Here is a 14,417-nt window from a genome sequence, read left to right as displayed (position 1 = left end):
CTGCCTTCCCGGGCCACAGTAGAGTTTATGTGAGAAATTAATTAATTTCTAATCTCAGTGTTTCACAAGCATCTGTTTAGAATAATTTCATTTTCATATGAAAAATAAGGTTTTTAAAAATATTTTCTAGTTTGTACTCAGCCAGTGAGTACATTCCTAAGAAAATTTATTTTTGTTGCCAAAGTTTTAGTTTATTTACTCATTTCTTGTTTTGTGCCTGAATTATATAATTTTCAATGGAGCATTTCCGGTTTGCTTTCTTTTCATCAAATGCTTGTGTTCCAACAAAAAGCTGTATCTTTCACATTTTTAAAAGGCTTTAATCTATATGGCACAGTATCATTTGAATTATATCTTTTAGGTCTAATTTAGTGTGACTCAGCTTTATGTATTTGGAAATTAAAGTATAATGTGTGTCTATATAAATAAAAGTAAAAAAAAATGCAATGTATATAATTTATCAGTTTGCTTCCCCTAATTTCCCTTACCTGGGTCCCTTGCTTGTCTGGCTATTCCCATTACTATATTTTTTTGAGAATGTCATCCTGACTGGTTCATTGAAAGATGAGATTTTTAAGACTCCATGTAAGTGGAAATTCAAACTCATAAAAACATTATTATGGAGAAGATTGCGGGTGGGAGGGAAGTTATGGGGGGGAAAAAGCCATTGTAATCCATAAACTGTACTTTGGAAATTTATATTTACTAAATAAAAGTTAAAAAAATTATTATGAATTAGGATTATTAAAACCACAAAAACTTAAGTTTAAGAAATGAAGAGTATAAGACTCCTATTTAACTGTAACCTTTCCTCAGGTGTTTATTAATTAAATGCATGTAGAGGATCTTACAAAATTTAAAGATAGGTGTGGGCATTTTGATCTAATAGTTGAGACTCTGGTTGTCCCATATTGGATGCATAGGTTTGATTCTGACTCTGGCTCCTCATTCCAACTTATCAATACAGTCTCTGGGAGGGAACAGGTGATGGCTCAGGGGTTGGGAATTTCTAGTTCTTGGCTCTAACCTAGTCCATTCCTGCTGGTTGTTGGCATTAGGGGAGTGAGCAGTGGATCCAAGCTCTGTCCGTCTGTCTCTCCCCCCCCTTTTTTATTTTTTAACAGATTGAATATAGTTCATAGATATAATTCTAAGAATATAGTGCTATCCCCCCGCCCATTTTTGAGATAACATTTTAAATTTACAAAGGCTTAATATTTCACCACTTGAATTTTTTAAAAGCTAGAAAGAAGATAAATTTTGGGAGTCACTGGCAATTTTATGTTAATCAGAAATGAATATTAAATATATTAAAATTATAACATGATGCTTCTGCTTGGTATATCGCCAATTCTTTTTCCCAAATAGACTAGGATAAAGTTTATGGAACCATATAATTCACTGATTTAATAGAATCATTTGTTGGTTTATGTGTTAACTTCATGTTTGACCTTTTGAGGTACTACTCAGTTATTTTCAAAAGCAGCTGACACATTGTCAGCAACGACACATTGTCAGCAACTATACATTGTCACCAACAGTGTGATATTTCAAATTTCCCCACCCCCTCACCAAAACTTGTTATTTTCCATTTTTTTATCATATCTACCCTAGTGGGGCTGAAATTTATAACTCACTGTGGTTTTGATTTGTCTTTATTGCATCTTTTTATTCACTTACTGTTCGTTTTTGTTATCTTTGGAATAATGCTTGCTTATTCAACATTTTTGTCCAGTTTTCAAAACTCTTTTTGTGATATATTGCAGATAGCAAACTTTAAACTATTTAAGTGTAGAATTCATTGGTATTAAGTATTAAGGACATCCACAGTGTTGTGTAACCATCAATTTATATGTTCATCAGTTGGTGGATATTTGGGTTCTTTGTACCTTTTGGCTGTTGGGAGTAATGCTGCTGTGAGCATTGGTGTGCAAGTGGATGAATTCCTGCTTTTACTTCTTTGAGGCATCTACCCAGAAATGGGATTACTGTGTCCCTATGGTTATTTTATGCTTTTCTTTTGGAGGAACCATGTTTTCTACAGTAGCCACACCATTCCCACCAGCAGTGCACAAAGGTTCTAATTTCTCTACATCCTTGCCTACCAATACTTGTTGCATTTTTGTTTGTTTTGGATAATAGCCACCCCAGTAGGTATGAAATGGTATCTCATTATGGTTTTTGTTTTTATTTTTTAATTTATACAAGAGGCAGGAAGATTGAGACAGCATTCCCATCTGCTGGTTTATTTTGCAGATGCCCAGAAGACCAGGACTGTGCTGGGCCAAAAACTCAATTCAAGTCTCCCATGTGGGTGACAGGAAACCCAGCTACTTGAGCCATCAACTCGTACCTCTTAGGGTGTGTGCTGGCAGGAACCCTGGGATCTGAAGCTCAAGCTTGGAGTGGAACACAGGCATTCCCATAAGGGACATGGCATCTTAACTTGGCCAAACACTGTCTCCGTACACCCCCCTACTTGTGGTTTTTTTTTATATTTTCCATATACATACAGGCCATTGGGAAATACCTATTTACCATGCTTAGCCCATTTCTTAATCAGGTTTTGTTGTTGAGTTTTAGCAGTTCTTTATAAATTCTGGATATTAACCTCTAACTACATAGAAGGTTTGCAAATATTTTCTCTTATCCTGTAGGTTTTCACTCTGTTGATAGTATCCTTTGATACTTTAAAGTTTGACATTTTGATGTGGTTAAATTTATTTTGTTGCCTGTCTTTTTGTGTCACAAGATACCTTCTAACATCAATCATTTTTCAAAATGTCTTGGGAATGTAGCAGGAAACTTCCAGGCTCACAGTGAAGATTAAAAATTTTCCAGAGTTTAAGTTCTTTGCTTGGAAGTACAGATTTTTTTTTTTTTTTTAAGAAGTGTAGATTTTATCATTGGTAACAAACATGGTCAGTTATTTGTCTTGAAATGATAGCCTACTCCATTCGTTTTTGAGAAAATCTCTTTTATGTTCTCTTAGTCTGTGCAAGCAATATTTGTATGGTAGTCCCTTCCCTATATTCTGTAATAATAGTAAGTAGGTATTTAAACTAGCAACAATATTCAGGTAGTCCTTGAGACTTCATACTGCTTTGATAAGTATGTTTCTCATTTTGTTGCACAGTTTTAAGGAGATGTATATTCAAGATTGGAGATTCAGTGAAATTAGACTCTTTTAAAAGACTGATTTTATAGTAGTGAAGATCAGTTGATTGACTCCTACTGTGTTAGAGTACAGTTTGGTGCTACTGTCTTGATTCGCGCTAAAATGTCATCAGGTTTACCTTTGCTTTTGTACCATCAGTTCTGTTGTCAACAGCATGAAAAAGCTTTTAGTTTTGGACCACAGCTTGAAAACTGCTGCCCTGTGGGGTTGCCCTCTGAAGGTGCTGGATGTGATGGAAGGGTGATTGCAAATTAACATTCCTCTAATTTTGTATAATTTTGTTAAAGTAGTCATTCTGTTTATGCCACTACTGATGGTAGTACTGCCTGCCTCCAGAGTTGGTTGACATTCTGACTCTTGGATCTCCTGGGATTTAGACTATTTGGGAAGGTATCACAAAATTTCTTCCTATGTTAGTGGTGAAATGTAAGGCAAGATGGCTAGAAAGATGTTTATTTAATCAGTGAATAGATATGAAAAGTGTATAAACTATATACACGTTTTTAATATAAAGATATGCATAGATCCAGATTCCTTCCCTTTAAAACCAACTTTTTAAAAAAAAATTTATTTGAAAGTCAGAATTGTAGAGAGAGACAGATCTTCCATCCACTGGTTCAGTCCCCTAAAGTTCACAATGGCCAGTGGTGGGCCGGGCTGAAACCAAGACCAAGAACTACTTTTGGGTCTCCTACATGGGTGGCAGGGACCCAAGCACTCTGGCCATCTTCCACTGCCTTCTCAGGCACATAAGCAAGGAGCTGGGTTAGAAGTGGAACAGCTGGGACACAAACCCCCAGTGGGATGTCGACATCGTAGGTGGCAGCCCAGCCTGGTATGCCACAACACTGGCCCAGAAACTGTTTTTACTGTGCAGTGTTGGTTGGATAAACCCATGTCTTAACTGATAACCTGAAAATATTAGTTGAAAGAAGTGAGGAAACAGATTAAAGTTGATTTTGCTGTTTGACAGTTAAAAGACAAGAAATGTTACTTGTACCATGTAAGCATTATAGCTTGGTTATTGAGGCTTAAGTGCAAAAATTTATTTCTGGCATGGTTAAGTGGAGCAGTAACACCGCTCTAGTTAGCTTTGTTATAAGGGGCAGAGTTGAAATGAAATAGGTGATGCTGTGGTGTTAAGGCGCCATCTGCAGCACCAGTATCCATGTGGGTGCCAGTTCAAATACCGGCTGCTCCACTTACCCAGCTCTCTGCTAATGTGCCTGAGAAATCAGTGAAGATGGCCCAACTGTTGGGGCCCCCGCACCCACATGGGAGAACTGGATGAAGTTCCTGGCTCCTGGCTTCAGCCTGGCCCAGCCCTGGCCCTTGCGGCCGTTTAGGGAGTGAACCCGTACATGGAGGATATCTCTCTCTTTCTCCCACTGTTGTAATTCTTTCAAATAAATAAATCTTTAAAAAATACTCAATCAATTCCAGCATCCTGGCTTGCAGACTGACAGTGCATTGTAAAGATTTTAATAGAGATTTGGATTTTGTTTGGATCAGAGGAGTTGGGGGTTTGGGTAGAATCCCATTGGAGCTTGGTGAGTCGTACTGATCGTGCATGATGGGTGCTACTGAACAGACATTCTCTCTGCTACTTATTCTGGTCTTAATTTTGTTAGCATTAGTGACATTGTATAGTATATTTGTACTTTGTATTCAAGAATTGTAAAGCTTCATGGTATTATATTTTTCCAATTTTTTGCTTGTAGGATTCAGTGGTCCCAATTTAAAGGCTATTTTATTTTCAAACTGGAGAAAGTGATGGATGATTTCAGAACTTCAGCTCCTGAACCAAGAGGTCCTCCCAACCCTAATGTCGAGTATATTCCCTTTGATGAAATGAAGGAAAGAATACTGAAAATTGTCACTGGATTTAATGGGTATGCACTTAACACTCTTTCAAATATTTAAGTTTTATGAGACATCATAGATTTATCTTAAGTTTTGCCATGTCTGGTTGTTTGAAATTCATTATCAGAGTAAGTTCTGTGTCTCTAGTGACATACAGCACTTATGATTTTTAGCTTGTATGTGTTTAAAGTATTCACAGCCTTAAAAAAAAACTTAAACCATTTTATGAACTCCAGTGGCTTTCAGACTTTAAGTGGGTACAAAAGTAGAAGTGTTCATTGTCAGGAAATATTTTTATGGTTTTTTTTCCTGTATCATTTTATATTTGCTATTATAAATCAGACTTTGTATAGATTCTGTATCATTGAGAGAAGTTATATTTATTTTAAAATGGAAAATGATTTATGAAAGTATTATTTAGTAAGTTTTTATTTAGAAATTTTGGGAGGGATTTGTCTTCAACCCCCACCAACAAGTAACCATTTTTAGCTCTTTGTAAAACACTTGAAAACAACAAAAAGATACTGTGCCCTAAAATAAGAACATAGTCGTGTCTCATTCTCTCATTTAAATTATATATTTTTAGGACTTTATACTTTTAGAGTTTCCTAAGGGAAGATTTGTTTGTGAAGTATATTGTTTAGTTTGCCATTTAACGATTTGGGGTGTAGAATTGCAGTCTCGTATATTGTGAATTTGGGAATATTATCCATGAGTTAATATTTAGACAGATTTTATTTGAAGGGGTTTAAAAACAGGATTTAGATAATGTGGTTAACCCTTTGTTATTATAGTTTCTACTTGTCTGAGTTTAGGAATTTTGCTTAAAATACATCCTTAGGCTTTGGCTTCTGGTTCTATTACCAGAATACATTTTTTGGGGAGAAATTGTAGCTTTTTCCTTGAAGTCAGTCCATTATAGTGACCTGGAGGTCTAGAATGGGAAGGAGATTTGTTTTTCCTGTGTAGGGTATTGTGCTGTTGAAATTATTTAACCATATGCATATCTTTCCTTACTAATATTAGTTAAGACATTTTTTTTAAAAAGTACATTCCCAGAAGCATCCACATTCTATGTATTAGAAGCATGTTTTATAATGTTCATGAAGAAACTGAGTATGGTCCAGCTGAGACTAGATCTCTTGGGAATATTTCCAAATAGTGTACACATACATAAATCAGACTTTGACATTATGATGACTAACCTTTTATTTCAGTAAATTATAGGTGATAGGTGCCATTTAAAAATAAGAGGGTGAAACTAGGCAAAATATAACCTTTGCTTTGTAAATAATAAGCTAATTGTGAGTCTGAATTAGTAATAAGGAATATATTTTTTACATCTTTCAAATTAATTTGGAATAGATGCAGATAATGTAAGTTATTAAGTAAGTCTGAATATATATAATTTCTTAATCTGTAAATCAGGTAATTTATCTACTTTAGAGAATGATGTAAGCAGTCATTAAATGCCTAATTGCTTTTAAAAAGTTTTATCATTACACCATAAATATTTTGAACTTAAATATTTTAAATTAGATTTTTCAGGATGGCTGTTTCTGAATCAAGTTTCCTTAATCAGGCAGAATCTAAATCTTAATCAGTGAAAGATTAGTATCTTCCAGTTTAAATTTACTTTTTTGGTCTATATTATCAAATATTGGTGTGTTGAGCATGTTTGCAGTCTTTTTCAATTTTGTTTTTGTGTTTTGATTATGCATAAATTAGTTTTTAATATAAGAGGTATAGCATTTTGTTTGTTATCCAGTTTAGGGGTATTCTTTCTAGTACATCCCTCCCCCATTTGTAATAGGTTATCTTTTAAATACAAAACTGATAATTCTCATATTTTTAGAAAGGTCCCTAAATGTCATAGAAAATAAGTAGAATCATATTGTGTAGTTGTTGTATTTTCCTTTTACAAGAGCTTTGATATTTTCTCTATATCAGTATCTTTAAAATTAATGTTTTTTGTATATTTATTGGTAGTGGATGCGTTGTTTTCTGTTACATGAGCAGGTTATAATTTGCCTCATTTTCATTGGTGGTGGGTGTTTCTTTTTGGCTGTTGAGTAATGCTTGTAGTGAGCATTCTTGCACATGCCTCCTTTTCGTGGTGAATGTCATGTTTTGGATTTATATTAAAGACACTTATTTTTGTGAAAGTTCATAGAAATTTTATTGCTGGATAAGAGCATATGGTCATTTGAAATTTTTTAATATCAGCACTACAAAATCACCCTCACAAAATGTGTTTTATGTTTCTGTGTATTAAGTGTAGATTTCTGTAATTCATTATTTTTGTGTGTACCTTTTTGGATTTATGTTTCTTTGATTGCAAGTGAAGGGGAATGTCTTGTGGGTATTGCCCTTTCAATATGTATTGCCCTTTGATTTTTTTTTTTTTCTGATTTCCTTTTTGGTAAGTTTCTTTTAGCTTTTAATTTGTGAGTAATATTTTTCCATAAGAAAATTACCTATATAAAGAATTACTTTAGTTATAATGTTGGAATGTAGTTTTTCCAAACTCTGTGAAGTAGAATTTGTCCACTCACTTGTTTGCTTAATTTCCTGAACTGAAAGGTTTTGTAGAACAAGGGTAACTGTCTTTTCTAAGCAAGGACTAGAGGATGAAGTGCCTGAACATGGCAGGTTGTTGTCAAACAAGCAAGCAAGGATGGATGTATGGATTGATGGATGGGTAGATGAAAAACACATTTATATTTCTGTTTTGTTTTAGGGGGGCATAGTTGGATGCTTAAGGTTTTATTTTAGTCATTTCCTTGTCCTTTTAAAATTACTTTTGAACTTTAAAATTTTATAGGAGAAGATGGATTATAGCTACTCTCCAGAACTGAAGTTAACAGTTTCTTAGGTGAGAAACACCAAAAATTAAAATGAACAAAAGCTAAGAATTTAATAGAGTGGTCAATTAAGAGATTTGCTGCCATTTAATACCCTCCTCTTGGGATTATAGTGAAAGAGTATATGAGGTTACTCAAGCCAAGGGTGTTTATGAAAGTACTCCTCCTTTCATGAAAATAATACTAGCTAATAGTTCATTCCTTTGATACACAAAAAAGGATTTTAAAGGGGTAAAGTGTAAGCTGAATTCCTAGTAGTTTAAAAAGAGCATTTTCTATTCAGCAGAATAATCACTTTAATCACTTAAATCATGCTCCTCACTTGACAGTGCTGTTAGGTCTAAGACCTCTAAAATAGGCAGCAAGTCTCACTCATTGTGAATAGCAGGCTTAAAATAGCCTTACTGTATATTTATGAGGGGGTCTGAAAAAAGTAACACCACCACTTGATGCCTAAAAATCTTTTTAAAAAGATATATATGTATATACTGTGCATGTATTGTAGATCATGAAATGTTCTGAAGCTTTAAGTTTTCTGATCACAAGATGTTCTCATTGATTGTTTCCTAGGAAATTTGTTTTCATCTCACTGAAGTCAGGATGTGCTATTAGAAATTGGGCATTTAAAAAAATTATTTATTTGAAAGTCGGAGTTAGAGAAAGATAGGCACACAGAGAGAGAGAGAGAGAGAGGTCTTCCATCCGCTGGTTCAAATCCCCAGTTGGCCGCAATGGCTGGAGCTGCGCAGATCTGAAGCCAGGAACTTATTCCAGGTCTTCCACGTGGGTGCAGGAGCCATCTTCCACTGCTTTTCCAGACCATAGCAGAGAGCTGGATTGGAAGTGGAGCAGCCAGCACTTGAACTGGCGCCCATATGGGATGCCGGCACTGCAAGTGGTGGCTTTACCTGCTATGCCACAGCGCCAACCCCAAAGCCTAAAAATCTTAACATCATCTGTAAGGCAGAGTATGATCACTTAAGCTGAATACTGTGTTTCTTTTAGCCTGATGATCTTTTGGAATTTGGAATTTCCTTTTGAAAGTTACTTTAATGTATACTATAAACTGGAATTTTCTTAGTTCTGAAAATTTTCATTGATTGTCTTACTCTTGTGCACACATAGACATTCATCTCCTGAAAGTATCTGTGCTTGAAGATGCCATTTTTAAAAAGATCACATAAGGATTTTTATGGTTTCTGAATTTTAGATTTAAGACACACCCTCTTTTTTGATTTTTGTACTGTTTGCTTTATACTTAGCTCTGGATTATTCTGAGACTAGAAAATGCGTCCTTAACCTTTGGCTCCCCTGACCCATTTTATTATTGCCTGGTAGACTTCTCTGCTCCTCAGCTAGCTGGGGAAAAGTGTTTGCATTTCTATTGATTATTTTGTGTCATTTGTGAGCTTGAATATATTAGTGAAAATGTGTTTCGTTCTTCACTTTGTGTCTGTCTTAGTGTAATTAGTTTTTAATTGTAAATATTTAGTGCCCTTTTCTCTTTAGTCTGTTCTCCTCTTTAGTCTATTTCCCCACCTTGTTTTGTCCAATGGTGATATAAAATTCTTAATAAGTAGAAACTAGCAGAAAGCTTATTTTTCTTGATACTCTTATTTGATGCGAATAACCTAAGAATTCATACTATTGTAACACTTCGGGAGATGATTAACTTGATTAAAATATTTTTTTTCCAAAAAGATTTCTTTCTTTGAAAAAGTTACAGAGACAGAGAGAGATCCTCCATCCACTGGTTCACTCCCCAGATGGCCACAGTGGCCAGAGCTGGGCCAGGCAAAGGCTGGAACCTGGAACTCCATCTGATTCTCCCATGTGGGTGGCAGGGGCCCAAACACTTGGACCATGTTCCACTGCTTTTCCCAGGCCAGTAGGAGGGAGCTGGATCAGAAGTGGAGCATGCAGGACATAAACTGGCTCCCATGTGGAATGTCACTGTTACAGGTGGCAACTTTACCCTAAACACCATGATGCCAGCCACCATTAAGGTGAACTTTGGGGTGAAGAATGAGTAGACAATTTACTTACAACACTGGTGGTCTTTATAACTGAACAAGGCTAATTCTATTCTTAATTTTTTTATACTTCTCATTCTACAGTGACATTTTCGACATTTCAGAATGTCTTGGCATTTGATCTGAAATATGAAATACATGTGTATGAATGTTTATGGATGGGTCTATTTATGTAAATGTTATATCCTTAGTACTGAAAGGGCATCTTACTTCAATCAGCAGTAATATATCAGGATTCCAGTGGTATTTCTGACAGAATACCAATCAGAACCTTGGACATGTTCACCCTTTGATAACAGATTTAAATTAGTTCTCACTTTAAGAAAGGCTATTTAGAAAAGCAAGATGTAGCTAAAACTACATCTTAATGATAAAACAAAATTGGTTGGCTATTTTGACATTTATCTTGATAACATGTCTGGTTTAATGGTCATCTCTACGTTTTTACTCTAAGGAGTCTTTGTGCTATATATATATATATATTTTTTTTTTCTTTTTCATGAAGAAAGTTGCTTATGTAGCATAAAGTACTTAACTGTCTTAAGAAACGTTCATTTATTTTTTTTGAATGCCTTGCTTCCAGTAGAATGTCTTAATACATTCAGAATATTTTGGGAGGCTGGTGTTATGGCATAATGGGTTAAGCTTCCATTAGCAATGTCAGCATCTCATTGGTGCCTGTTTTTGTCTTGTTTGTTTGTTTCTTTTTTTTTTTTTTTTTTTTTTTTTAAGATTTATGAAAGGCAGAGTTACAGAGAAGGAGAGGCAGAGAAAGAGAGTTCCATCCACTGGTTCACTCCCCAGTTGGCCACAATGGCTGCTGCACCCATCTGGAGCCAGGAGCTAGGAGCATCTTCAGGTCTCCCATGCAGGTGTAGAGGACTTGGGGCCATCTTCTACTGCTTTTCCAGGCCATAGCAGAGAGTTGGATCGGAAATGCAGCAGCTGGGACTCAAACCAGAGCCCATATAGGGTACCAGCACTGTAGGCAGTGGCTTTACCCGCTACACCACAGTGCCGGCCTCTGCTTCACTTCTGAGTCAGTTCCCTGCTGATGTACCTGGGAAAGCAGTGGAAGGTGGTTCAAGTATTTGGAGCCCTGAACACATGTGGGAGACCTGAATGAAGCTCCTGGCTTCAGTTTAGCCCAACCTTGGCTGCCGTGGCCATTTGGGGAGTTAGCCAGTTGATGGAAGCTCAGGTTCTCTTTCTCCCTCTTCCTTTCCCCATCTTTTCCCCCCCTGTCTTTTCTCCCTCTCCCTTCCTCCCTCTCTTCTCCTCTCCCTTCAACCTCATTCTCTCTCTAACTCTGCCTTTCAAGTAAATAAATCTTTAAAAAATTTTTAAAAGTAGATGAAACCAGCCCTGTGGCATGGTGGGCTAGGCCTCCACCTGTGGTGCTAGCATCCCCTATGGGTACTGGTTCGTGTCCCAGCTGCTCTTCTGATCCAGCTGTCTGCTATGGCCTGAGAAAGCAGTAGAGGATGGGCCAGGTGCTTGTACTCTTGTACCTGCATGGAAGACCTGGAGGAAGCTCCTGGCTTCGGATCAGCCCAGCTCCAGCCATTGTGACTGTTTGGGGGAGTGGGCCAGTAGATGGAGAACCTTTCTTCCATGTCTCTCCCTCTCTCTGTGGCTCTGCCTCTCAAATAAATAAATTAATTTAAAAAATTTTAAAAAAGCATAGAAAATATTTTGGTATCTTACCGAGGAAACATTTTAAGCAGATTAAGATAAATTTTAGTCAACTTATGATCTGGTTAAAATGAAATTATTTCTTTAAGGTTTAGCAATCTGTTTTTAAAATTCTCTTTTAAAAAAAGTTCTGTATTGCTACTTAGTTGTTTTCAGTATTCTCTCTCGTTTCCCTATAGCTGTTTCTATACTTGTTATTTTTTTAACTTTATAGCTCATAGATTTATTTATATTTAAGGAATACTGGTGTTAATATTTATTTGAAAGAGTGAGAGAGAGAGAATGAGAAATATCTTCTAGCTGCTGGTTCACTTCCAAATGCCTACAACTGGACTAGACCAAAGCCAGGAGCCCAGAACTTCATCTGGGTTTCTTACCGTGAGTGGCAGAGACCCAAGAACTTGAGCCTTCATATTTCTCCCAGGGTGAACTAATATTAGCAGGTAGCTGGATCCAAAGCTGATGTGGGACTTGATCCCAAGCAGCAACTTAATCTGTGGTGGTACCACAGGCTCTGCCCCAGATTGGCTACTTTTTTAAAAGACTTTTTTTAAAAATTTATTTGACAGAGTTATAGACAGAGAGAGAGACAGAGAGAAAGGTCTTCCTTCCATTGGTTCACTCCCCAAATGGCCACTATGGCCCGCACTGTGCTGATCCGAAGCCAGGAACCAGGTGCCTCTTCCTGGTCTCCCATGCGGGTGCAGGGGCCCAAACACTTGGGCCATCCTCCACTGCCCTCCCAGGCCACAGCAGAGAGCTGGACTGGAACAGGAGCAACCGGGACTAGAACCCGGTGCCCATATGGGATGCTAGTGCCACAGGCAGGGGATTAACCAAGTGAGCTACGGCGCCAGCTTCTAAAAGACTTATTTTATTTGAGACAGAGATACTGATCTTCCATCTGTTGGTTCCTCAAATTCCATCTGGCTATCCCGTGTGAATGGCAGGAACCTAGGTACTTGGAATATCATCTGCTGCCTCCCATGTACGCTATCAGGAAGCTGTATCCAAAGTGTGGAGTATCTGGGATATGGGATGTGGGCTTCTCAGGTGGTGACTTAACCTGCTGTGCAACAGCGCCTAACTGTGAATGACCTTCCTGCTTACATGTCTTTGATGTTTAGCAACTTTCTTGGTATTTAAATTTCCAGAGCTTTTTAGGTATATAAGACTGAGTATCTTGTTTTCAGTTTTTAATAATAAATGGGGACAGATTACATTACAAATAAAATTCCTAATGAAAAAATGTGTGATCCTATTTTATTAGGTTTCATTGCTGCCTTTGGAATTTAAAAAAAAAAATGTTTTTTGGTCTGCCTCTCTTAGAACCCCCCTCCTGGCTGCTATGCTCAAAATACAAAACAAAACAAAACTTTATTGTCATGTGCTTGAAAGGCAAAGAGAGTCTATTGATTCACTGCCCAAAGATCCACAACAGCTGGCAGCTGTACCAGCCTGAAGCCAGATGGCAGGAACCCAGTTAATGGGCCTTCATCTGCTGCCTCCAGGAGCATTATCAGGAAGCTGGATTGGAAGCGGAGCAGCCAAGACCCCAACTGCACTCTGATATGGGATACTGGCAACTCAAGTAGCAGCTTAACACACTGGACCACAATGCCTGTCCCATGAAATATTTTTAGGCAGAGTAATACTTTGGTTTTATTCTCTTGTAGTTCATCTCTGAATTTTTTGTTCCTTCCTTCCTTTTTTTTTTTTTTTTTTGACAGGCAGAGTGGACAGTGAGAGAGAGAGACAGAGAGAAAGGTCTTCCTCTGCCGTTAGTTCACCCTCCAGTGGCCACCGCGGCTGGCACGTTCGCACTGATCTGAAGCCAGGAGCCAGGTGCTTCTCCTGGTCTCCCATGCAGGTGCAGGGCCCAAGCACTTGGGCCATCCTCCACTGCACACCCGGGCCACAGCAGAGAGCTAGCCTGGAAGAGGGGCAACCGGGACAGAATCCGGCGCCCCGACCGGGACTAGAACCCGGTGTGCCGGCGCCGCAAGGCAGAGGATTAGCCTAGTGAGCCACGGCGCTGGCCTAAAGCCCTATTTCAAATTAAGTGTTTCCATATTCAGGTTTACTTGCCTGCCATACAATTTATTCTGTCTTCATGGCACTACATACACGATAAGTGTTTATTCTAGGTTTTAATTATTTCCATGTCTGTTTGCTGCAGAGCATGCGTGGCTATAGTTTATGTCCTTATGTTTGTGGGACAGGTTAAAAATATAAACTTTATGTAATGAGACCTTTCAGTGCTGTTGTCAAAGTTACTACTATCAGTGTGTACTTTGATATATAAGAAGTGTTTGTATTTTCATTGCTCCTGTGAGGAAGCAAGAGTTGTATGGCATTTTATTGCCATCTAGTGGATACATGCTAAAATAACTAAAAGCTTCTGAGAATGCCTTAAGAAAGTAAACTGATTTTATCATGGTCTGTTGCTGCTGACATTGATACTTAAACATACTTTATTCCCTGGTAGAAGCAGTATTAATGTCACCAATATATAAAATGTTAATAACCGATTACAGTTTTACTTCCACCCTTAAGTAAAATTAGGACAGAAAGTTTAAAATATTTATATGTTAAAATTTTAAGAGAAAACACTAGAGTTTGGTGTAAGAAAGAATTTTAGTTGGGTAAAAAAGTACAGTTGAATGATAACTATTTAAATGTTTTTCTGTTGAGTACTGTTTGAATACCCAAACGTTTGGTACCATTTTAAATAATGTATAAACTGTTTCAACTGTTGTGTCGTTCTGAGGTAGTTAATGAGCT

At 37.3% G+C, this 14,417-nt stretch overlaps 1 protein-coding gene across 11 annotated transcripts in view; it reads left to right on the top strand.

Annotated features, from left to right (window-relative positions):
- Positions 1-14,417, top strand: part of PPP4R2 (protein phosphatase 4 regulatory subunit 2) — a 65,074-nt gene that overhangs the window by 38,071 nt on the left and 12,586 nt on the right. For 8 of the 11 annotated variants that reach the window (XM_070050565.1, XM_070050570.1, XM_070050566.1 and 5 more), the window contains one exon: positions 4,900-5,070. The exons of the other annotated variants lie outside the window; for them this stretch is intronic. In XM_070050565.1, the coding sequence (XP_069906666.1) occupies positions 4,900-5,070 (171 nt within the window). The remainder of the gene's footprint in view (positions 1-4,899; positions 5,071-14,417) is intronic. 11 annotated transcript variants of the gene reach the window in all.

The sequence above is a fragment of the Oryctolagus cuniculus genome, chromosome 10 (assembly GCF_964237555.1).
Source record: "Oryctolagus cuniculus chromosome 10, mOryCun1.1, whole genome shotgun sequence".
NCBI lineage: Eukaryota > Metazoa > Chordata > Mammalia > Lagomorpha > Leporidae > Oryctolagus > Oryctolagus cuniculus.
The sequence above is the reverse complement of the archived record's forward strand: the minus strand, read 5'-3'. Positions and strand labels throughout refer to the sequence as shown.